The sequence below is a fragment of the Myotis daubentonii genome, chromosome X (genome assembly GCF_963259705.1).
Source record: "Myotis daubentonii chromosome X, mMyoDau2.1, whole genome shotgun sequence".
Taxonomy (NCBI): Eukaryota; Metazoa; Chordata; class Mammalia; order Chiroptera; family Vespertilionidae; genus Myotis; species Myotis daubentonii.
The window spans coordinates 106,545,442-106,555,497 of record NC_081861.1 but is presented as its reverse complement, the minus strand read 5'-3'; the positions used below and the strand labels follow the sequence as shown (position 1 = coordinate 106,555,497).

The 10,056-nt window shown below is 41.3% G+C and overlaps 1 protein-coding gene across 3 annotated transcripts in view; it reads left to right on the top strand.

Moving 5' to 3' along the window:
• The first annotated feature begins 4,163 nt into the window (after window positions 1–4,163).
• The window catches only part of RPS6KA6 (ribosomal protein S6 kinase A6), a 207,397-nt gene continuing 201,504 nt past the window's right edge, over window positions 4,164–10,056 (top strand). For 2 of the 3 annotated variants that reach the window (XM_059678455.1, XM_059678453.1), the window contains exon 1: window positions 4,164–4,575. In XM_059678455.1, coding sequence (XP_059534438.1) covers window positions 4,498–4,575 — 78 coding nt within the window. In that variant the 5' untranslated portion in view covers window positions 4,164–4,497. The remainder of the gene's footprint in view (window positions 4,576–10,056) is intronic. The other variant, XM_059678454.1, reaches the window with a different exon arrangement.

The window sequence follows — 10,056 nt, the reverse complement described above, 5'->3', positions numbered from 1 at the left end:
GGCAGGAGGTAGGGGGGTAAGAGATCAACTAAAGGACTTGTATGCATGCATATAAGCATAACCAATGGACATAAGACACTGGGGAATGGGGGAGGCTAGGGGACTGTCTAGGGCGGGGGGATAAAATGGACACATATGTAATACCCTTTGTAATACTTTAAGCAATAAAAAAATAAAAATTAAAAAAAATAAAAATAAAAGACAACTACAAAATTAAAAAAAAGAAAAAAAAAGAAAGAGACAATAACATGTGCATATATTTTGCTGGAATATGAGGTGGTAAGTGAAGCTAGAAAGATAGTCAGAGGCCAGATGGTGAAAGCATTTTCATTCAGAGCTAAGGAGTTTGGATGTTTTAGTGGAGATGATGGAAAAATCATTGAAGAATTTTGATCACTGGGCTGACAGTGAGGAGGATGGATTGGGAAGAGAGAGTGTGTGTATAAATCAAGGTCAGAATGACCAGGTAAGAGGTATTATTAGTATCATTATTTCAAGGAAATGTGTGAGGTGAACTGAAACATTGGCCATGGGGATGGAACAGACATTTAAAACAAAGATCTATATATATATAAAAGCCTAAGTGACCATCACAACAGAACGACTGGAATGACCAATTGCTATGCCATGCACTGATCACCAGGGGGCAGACTCTCAATGCAGGAGCTGCCCCCTGGTGGTAAGTGCACTCTTACAGCCAACCTCCTGTGGCCCCTCCTCCTGGCCAGCTGGCCCCTATTGGCCCCTGGTGCTAAACCAGTGGTGGGCAAACTGTGGCTTGTGAGTCACATGCGGCTCTTTGGCCCCTTGAGTGTGGCTCTTCCACAAAATACCATGTGTGGGTGCGCATGTACAGTGCAATTGAAACGTCATGGCTCATGCGCACAAGTCGGTATTTTGTGGAAGAGCCATATTCAAGGGGCCAAAGAGCAACATGTGGCTCGCAAGCCACAGTTTGCCAACCACTGTCAGCTAAACCATTTGTAGATATCTGCTTCTGGGTTGGGGTTTCATACGTAGCAGAGTAGCTCCCTCGCTACAATCTATTGAAAGTCACCCCTCGAAACAAGGGTTTGTCTCACTCCCATCCTCTCCATTCCCCAGGGGCCACCCACCTGCTGCAGTGGTGGCTTGGCAGTGAGGGAAGGAGGAAGCGGGGAGGCTGGGAACTGCACCAGCAACTGTTGCCTCCTCTCCCAACCCCATTGGGGCCCTTGGGCCTGGCCTGGGATGGGGAACCGGGGGTGAGTGGTGGCAGATGCGGCTCCTTTCCCAGGGGGGCTGAGGGCCAGCTCCCACCTTGGGCTGATGGACAACCTCCTGCGGCCCCTCCCCTGGATGGCTAACCTCCTGTGGTCCCTCCCCTTGCCCCTCTCCCCCTGCCAGCAGGCCCTGATCGCCCATGGTCCCTCTCTCCCTCCCCCCGGCCAGCCAACCTCCAGTGGTCTCTCCTCTCCCCCTCCCATACACGAATTCATGAACTGGGCCTCCAGTTTGAGATAAAAGTAAAAAGACTTGTTAACTGATTGAAACATTTGAGAAACAAGAGTCTATTAAAACCATTGAACTGAGGAAGGGGTTTTAATGATTACTTTTTTAAAAATATATTTTTATTGATTTCAGAGAGGAAGTGAGAGGGAGAGAGAAATATCAATGATGAGAGAGAATCATTGATTGGCTACCTCCTGCATGCCCTCTGATGAAGATCGAGCCCGCAACCCAGGCATGTGCCCTTGACTGGGATTGAGCCCGGGACCCTTCAGTCCAAAGGCCGATGCTCTATCCACTGAACCAAACCAGCTAGGGCAATGATTACTTGTTTTAAATGAGAGAGCTGTGTGCATGTTTATATGTCAAAGAGAATGTTGAATGAATGAATATATATAAAGGTTAGATTTTGTATAGAAGCAAAGTAATATATTCACCATAAGTTTCTTAATTTACGTGATGTGGTTTATTTATTAAATGGATGTTCTGTGCTTTATACAAGGTTCTTTGGGGAATAAAAATATATCACAACCACATGTTGATTGATGTTATGAAGAAAAAGCAGGATGAGGCTAGATACTTATGAGGGTGGTGTTTTACAAAAGATGGTTGTGGAAGGACTTTGAATTGAAATTTGAGCAGTAAACTAGGTGGATGGTAGAGGTCATTAATTTCCCTGTCAAAGTCTGGGGAACGGGTTTGTTGGGCTCGAATTGAAAATTCAGTTTTGACTAGGTTAAGTTTGAGATACCTATTAATATCCAGGTAGTATAGTCAAGTTGCATGTTTGAGTATTGATTTCATGAGTTTGTAGTTGAAGATAACATTTGAGAGTCTTCAGCATACACATGGAATTTAAAGCAGTGGAACTGAATGGGATATGGAGAAATCCCATATGGATGTTGGGGGAGATAGAGATGGAGGATGGAGCCCTGAAGTTAACAACTTTTAGAGATTGGGAAAATGAGGAGTGATCCAATAAAAGACACTAAGAAGAAACGACCAATGACGTAGGAGAAAAATGAACAAGAAAGAGGAATTCATGAACTGTATGAAATGCTAATGTGTGATCCAGCAAGTTGAAGTCAGTAACAGCATAGTATTTGCTGATGGGAGAAGTCCAGTAGAGGGAGGAAAATAATTGCTGTGAAAGAGATGGGGGTGTAATTGCAGAACAAAGTCTTTGAATGGGCAACAAGGTATGCAACCCAGTGCTCAAAAGCGTTGGCCTTAGTTAAAAACACTGTCTTTTTAGCTAAACACAACTTCATGCACACGTGCATGCACACTCACATATCTTCATTGTATGCTTCATGCACCCACTGTTTTCAAAGCTTTCACTTTTACAGAATCATATTCATAAAGCTCTTTCCCTGGGATTTTAAGGAGATTAGTCGGGAGGGCAATATTAATGATTCTTGTTTGCAATTCAGTGAGCCAATCTTTGTGGTCCACTGGAAGCTCTATGATGAAATAAATGGAGGGCATAGTTCATTGTTTTTCTGTAGCACAACACAATAGCCTTAGGTGTAGTAGGGGGTAGGAGATGCTGCGTTGCACACCCAACATTAGAAACCTCTCCAAAGTACTGAGCTAGCTTAGTCACTGTTACAGTTGCTCTTTTAAGTATTTTTTGAAGTGTCAAAAGTAGAATAACTACTTTGGGTTTTGAAGTGTTTTGTTGAGAAGGATCTTGATCATCTACCATGTATGAGAATCTACTTTATCTCAGTATTGTCTCTAGAATTTAGTACAGTATGGCTTTGAGTAGCAAAGCAGTAAAGATGGGTAGGGGCAAGGTTATCTTTTATATCGGGGTGGTCAAAAGTAGGTTTATAATTGTTCATATGGAAAATAATACAATAATAAATAAATAATAATACAAGAATAACTCTGTGTTTCACGTACTCACAACCAGAATCCTTTTGCTCACTCCTATACATTCCACCTTCATTGCAACAAGTAGGGTACAATAAGTGGTGTGTGTGTGTGTGTGTGTGTGTGCGCACACACTAGAAACAGTGTGTAATCAATACTATGAATGCAAACAGCAGAAACAGACTGAGAGGGACCAACGGGAGAGGAGGTGGGAGGGGAGGAGTTAGGGACCACAGATATACTAATTTATTTTAAAAGCTTTTTCTTCCTACTTCCCACTTCTTGGAGGCTAATGTATAATGGACTAAAATTGTGGTTCAGTGTAGAGGACACCTGCTTCTGTGAATCCTGCAAGTAGATATTCCTTGAGTCCTCCCTGACACTGACTCCTCCAATGTTCAGAAGGATCACCATGTTTCTGCATCTTTTTGGGGAATCCTCCCTGCACAAGGCTGCTTCGTAGACTTGAGAGGGCCTGCTGAGCATGTGTGAACCGTGCCGCGCATGCTCCGTGGAGTGGGCAGGTTTAGCCTGGCGCTAGCAGTGGCTTTTACTACTTCTCTCCGGCCTCCCTCCCTCCCCCGCCCAGCACGCCCCCCTCCCCTCCGTCCCACCTCCCACCACGCGGTCCTCCAAACTCGCTCCCGCCCCTCTTTCCCACAGCCCCTACACCGCAGGCTAGGGAATCTCCATTGACGTTCGGGTGACGTTATCGTGTCGCCGTGGGGTGTGTGTGTGTGTGTGTGTGGGGGGGGGGTTGTCCAGGCGCTGCACAGGTAAAGCCGCCGCTGCCGCCATATTGACAGAGCTTGGAGCGGGGAGGGTGCTCAGGGAAACAGGGTGGGGGCGGGGGGTCACCGCCAAGCGACAGGCACGGCGGCGGAGGCAGTAGTGAGCGGAGCCCAGCGGCAGCTCCAGGAGAGACAGCGCGGAGTTGTCTTCTCCATGGGGAGCAGCAGCCTGTGGCGGAGGTGACCTCTGGCTCCCAGCCTCGGAGGGACCCAGTGGCTAGAGTAGCGGTCGCTGCAGGCGGGGCTGGAAGGTCCTGGCGGCGGCAGGAAAGCTCTACAGACAGGATGCACAGCGGGGCCGGTGGTCGGCAGCTCCTGTTCCTGTGCTTCTGAAGGGGTGATGGTACCATTCGCTCCTCAGGAGGAGCCCTGGGATCAAGACATGGAGGTGTTTGGTGGCGGCGCGAACAGCTGCGAGGTTAGTGTGGTGGCCGAGGGGGGCTGGAGCCACCCTCCTCCTTCCCTCCGGGTCCTGGCGGGGACTCCAGAAAGAAGGGGCGTGGGGCTGGGGAGCAGGGTGCCCAAGCAAGCCCTCTGGAGGCTGCAGGAGGGTTAAACAAGCGCTGTCCCAACTGTGCCTTCCCTCAGAGCAGGCAGGGACTAGCTGGCAGGCTCAGTTGTGGAGAGAGTGCCTGCCTCGCTGGCTGCTCTGGAGTTGTGACTAAGTTTCTGCACTTAGCGATCTAGAGTGGGACTAGGGGATGAGCCAGGTGTCGCGCTGGGTTCGAAAGTCTCTCTGCACTCGCTGGGAACACTTTGGGGGACAGCTGCTAACTTCAGCTCTCTGTTGAAGCGTGGGTGTTTTAGGAACCCAGGGCAACAAAAACACCAAGTTGACTAAGTAATTGGTGACATTTGCAAATAGGGATGAGTGCGCCTTACTTGTTTTTTGTTTTTTGGGTTTTTTGTTTGTTTGTTTGTTTGTTTTTTTTCATTTCTGTGTGGCTTGTGTCTTTTTTGTAACAACCCCAGTGTCGATTAACTGGACGCCAGATTTCTTAATCTATATTCAGGTGATGTTCTACTGCATCCTCTGTGGTCCCCTCTTTCCACCCCCCCCTTTCCTCCACCCCTTCTTTCTGCTTTTCACAATTGTCCACGCCACCCCATTGTTCCATAAAAGACACATAGTAAACTCCAGCCCTTATATAATGTATCTTTGGTAAGACAGCGAGATTTAACCATAATATTTTGGTTCTCCTCTCTTCCTGCTCCTGTTCTGAAACTGTTGTGGTTGAACTTTGATCAGCTGTGCAGTGAGAACTTAGATGTGCACAGGTACTTCGCTTTCTCGTTGTTTGTTTGTTTGTTGTTGTTGCTATTAAAAGCTGGCAGAATTTAAGCACAATAACTACACTTTTGGGATAGAAAGTCAGATCTGATAACTTGATTGACAGCCTAGTACTACAGTAGAGGCCACCATAGACCTTCTAAAAATACTTGAATGCCAAACTGACTCCCAATAGGGTCTTTTGAGGAAGGACTTGAAATCCTCAGTGTCTCAAGGTGCAAATATGTCTTTAAGTATCATTCCATCCTTAAAAATACACTTTGGACTCTTGACTAACTCATTCTTTTTTCCTTTCTAATTTCCAACTGAACTGGGTTAAAATTACATGCCAGACTAACATTTAACAAGAATGTAGTAGAAACACATTCAGTTGTCTAAAGTTGAGTCCTCTCTACTTATAGGGAATATTTTACTACAGAATTAAGCAATTCCCAAAAACATTTAATATTCTACATCTATTAAGAACAGGACAAATGAAGAGGGGTTCATTTCTTTTTGGAATGTAGGGATGTTTTATACTTCCAAGAATTTTCTGCCAGACTATTCAAGAGCAGAGGAATTACTGTTTTATTCATGTATGTAATCTACTGACATAGACTCAGGTGACTGGTTTACAAGACCACTTGAATAAGGAAGGGGTGGGGGCTGGGTAGCCTTTCACGTGCCTACTATTTTATTATTTTTTGTTAACTTTTACTGTATAAGTGTTTTCTTTCTTTATATTTATTTTAAGCGTTTTCTATTGTAATTACCACACATGGTTTTTTATTGTTTGCAGTATGTTTTAGATATAGTAGAGATTTAACAATGGGTCTTTCTACCTTAGCAATTTGGAAAAAATACTCCAGTGGAAATTGTTAATCCCTATGAAGTAAAATGAAAGGTGAAGGTAATGTGGTGAAGATAGTATTTCTACATTCTTTGCCTAAAACAGTTATGATTGTGTAGATTTAACCCTGCAAGTGAGTTAATTCAAATATTCTAGGTGAAAACTAAATGCTACATATAAACAGGTCTGCTTAGTATTTAGTAGAAGTTTTTGTTAATGGTTTATAATGGCATTCCTTTGAGAATTTATATTTATTCTAATTCCATGTTTGTTGATGTTGACTTTAGAAATGTTAATCTTTGAGCATGAGCTTAGCGGCCTTCAATTGTGATAGTTTTGGGGACTAAGGTTGCTTTCATTGTAAATATATATTTTGAAAATATGTTAATATTCTTAAATAAAACCTAATAATCTATTAATTTTAATGTGAAAGGAAGTAATTTCTGTGTGTGTTGAATCATGATAAAATTAAAGATTATATACACTATCATATATTATGGAGTCTTTTCTAATATATTTTATGCTTCATGGGTCATTGTTAACCTTTGAATTATCATTCAAAAGTGTGACAATTGGTTGTTTGAGACTTAACATGTTTTCCCACAGGAAAAATTATTAAGGGTAGTTACATTTTCAGACCAGTGCACAATGGAGAGGTATAATGATGAAGAGCTTAAACACTGTAGAATTGCTCTATGGAAAAATGTGTTGGAGGTTTCAAACAAGAACTAGCTTGGTTCCAGTGAGAAGTGGATAATGGCCTGAAAAGGAAATATGGGCTCTGTTGGCTACTGGAAAAAAGGTTCATACGTCGATGCTCAACCACTGAGGTACACTGGAACTGGCTGTACCACAGCTTTTTTATCTACTCATCTACTGATGGGCACTTGGACTGTTTCCAGATCTTAGCTATTGTAAATTGCATTGCTATGGATGTAGGGTTGCATACAATTTTTCTGATTGGTGTTTCGGATTTCTTAGGACATTTTCCCAGAAGTGGGATCACTGGGTCAAATGGCAGTTCTATATTTAATTTTTTGAGGACACTCCATACTGTCTTCCATAATGGCTGCACCAGTGTGTAGTCCCACCAGCGGTGTACTAGGGTTCCCTTTTCTACACATCCTTGCCAGCACTTGTCATTTGTTGATTTGTTGATGGTAGCCATTCTGGCAGGTGTGAGGTGATACCTCATATGGTTTTAATTTGCATCTCTCTGATGATCAGTGAACTTGAACATTTTTCAAATGTCTCTTGGCCATCTGTATGTCCACTTTGGAGAAGGTCTATTTAGGTCCTTTGCCCAGTTTTTAATTGGATTATTTGTCTTCCTTTTGTTAAGTTGTATAACTGATTTCCTTGTATATTTTGGAAATTATCCCCTCATTGGATGTATCATTGGCAAATATGATCTTTCATGCAGTGGTCTCTATTTTCATTTTGTTGATGTTATCTTTTGCTGTGCAGAAGCTTTTTATTTCAATGTAGTACCATTTGTTTATTTTCTCCTTAGTTACCTTTGCCCTAGGACAGCGATGGCGAACCTATGACATGCGTGTCAGAGGTGACACGCGAACTCATTTTTGTGGTTGATTTTTCTTTGTTAAATGACATTTAAATATATAAAATAAATATCAAAATATGTCTTTGTTTTACTCTGGTTGCAAATATCAAAAATTTCTATATGTGACCCGGCACCAGAGTTAAGTTAGGGTTTTTCAAAATGCTGACACGCCAAGCTCAAAAGGTTCGCCATCACTGCCCTAGGAGATGTATTGGTAAACATATTGCTATGACAGATGTCTGAGATTTTGCTGCTTATAGTTTCTTCTAAGATTTTTATGATTTCACAACTTACTTTTAAGACTTTTATCCACTTTGAGTTTATTCTTCTGTATGGTGTAAATTGGTGGTCTAGTTTCATTTTTTTTTCTCATGTATCTGTCCAATTTCCCCAACATCATTTATTGAAGAGACTCTCTTGACTCCATTGTGTGTTCTTGCCTTCATTGTCAAATATTAATTGAGCATTATGGCTTGGGTCAATTTCTGGGTTCTCTGTTCTGTTCCATTGATCTATATGCTTGTTCTTGTGCTAGTACCAGCCTGTTTCGAATATAGTGGCTTTGTAGTATAACTTGATATCTGGTATTGTTATTCCTTGAACTTTATTTTTCTTTCTCAAGATTGCTATGGCTATTCGGGTTTTTTTTTTTTTGGTTCCATAAAAATTTTTGTAGTGTTTGTTATAGATCTGTGAACTATGCCATTAGTATTTTTAAAAAAATATATTTTATTGATTTTTTACAGAGAGGAAGGGAAAGGGATAGAGAGTTAGAAACATTGATGAGAGAGAAAGATCAATCAGCCGCCTCCTGCACACTCCCCACTGGGTATGTGCCCACAACCAAGGTACATGCCCTTGACCGGAATCGAACCTGGGACCCTTGAGTCCGCAGGCTGACACTCTATCCACTGAGCCAAATCGGTTAGGGCTATGCCATTAGTATTTTAATAGGGATTGCATTGAATCTATAGATTGTTTTGGGTAATATGGACATTTTACTGATGTTGATTCTACCAACCCATGAACACAGTATATTCTTCCACTAGTTTGTATCTTCCTCTATCTATTTTTTCAATGTCCTGTAATTTTCTGAGTACAGGTCTTTTATCTCATTGGTTAAGTTTATTCCTAAGTATCTTAAATTTTTTTGTTGTTGCAATGGTAAATGGGATTTTTTTTTTTTTTTTAGTTTCTCTTTCTGACAGTTCATTATTATTGTATAAAAATGCCATTGATTTCTGGGTGTTAATTTTGTATCCTGCAATGTTGCCAAATTTATTTTTTAAATCTAGTAGTTTTTTGATGGAATATTTAGGGTTTTCTATGTACATTATCATGTCATCTGTGAATAATGCCAGTTTTACTTCTTTCCAATTTGGATGTCTTTTCTTTTTTCTTATCTGATCACTATGGCTAGGACGTACAGTACTATGTTAAATAATAGTGGTAAAACACACATCTCTGTCTTGTTTCTGTTGTTAAGCAAATTTGTTATAGTTTTTGCACATTGAATATGATGTTGGCTGTAGGTTTGTCATATATGGCCTTTATTGTGTTGAGGTATAATCCCTCTATTCCCACTTTGCTGAGAGTTTTTATCAAAAATGGGTGTTAGATTTTGTTGAATACTTTTTCTGCATCAGTTGATATAATCATGTGATTTTCTGTCCTTCAATTTATTTATGTGATGTATCACATTTATTGACTTATGAATATTGTACCAGCCTTGCATTCCCAGAATAAATCCCACTTGGTCATGGTGTATGATTTTTTTAATGCATTGCTGGATCTGATTTGCTAATACATTGTTGAGGATTTTACCATTTATGTTCATCATATGTAATTATCTTTGTAGTGTCTTTATCTGTTTTTGGGATTAAAGTAATGCTGGTTTCATAGAAGGAGCTTGAAAGTGTTCCTTCCTCTTGAATTTTTTGAAATAGTCTGAGGAGGATAGGTTTTAGTTCTTCTTTGAATGTTTGGTAAAATTCCCCTGTGAAGCTAGAAGCTGTCCAGACCAGGGCTTTTCTTTGCTAGAAGATATATATATATATATATATCAGCTAAGAGACTATTGTATTACTCAGTGGAAACAGTAATAGATTTTTGAAATAGGGCGGAAGGGGTTGAAAGGAGAGGGCTGATGGTAGAGACTTTGTAAAAATAAAAATAGAGTTTGGCAACTGACTAGATGTTGGTGACTAAAAGGAAA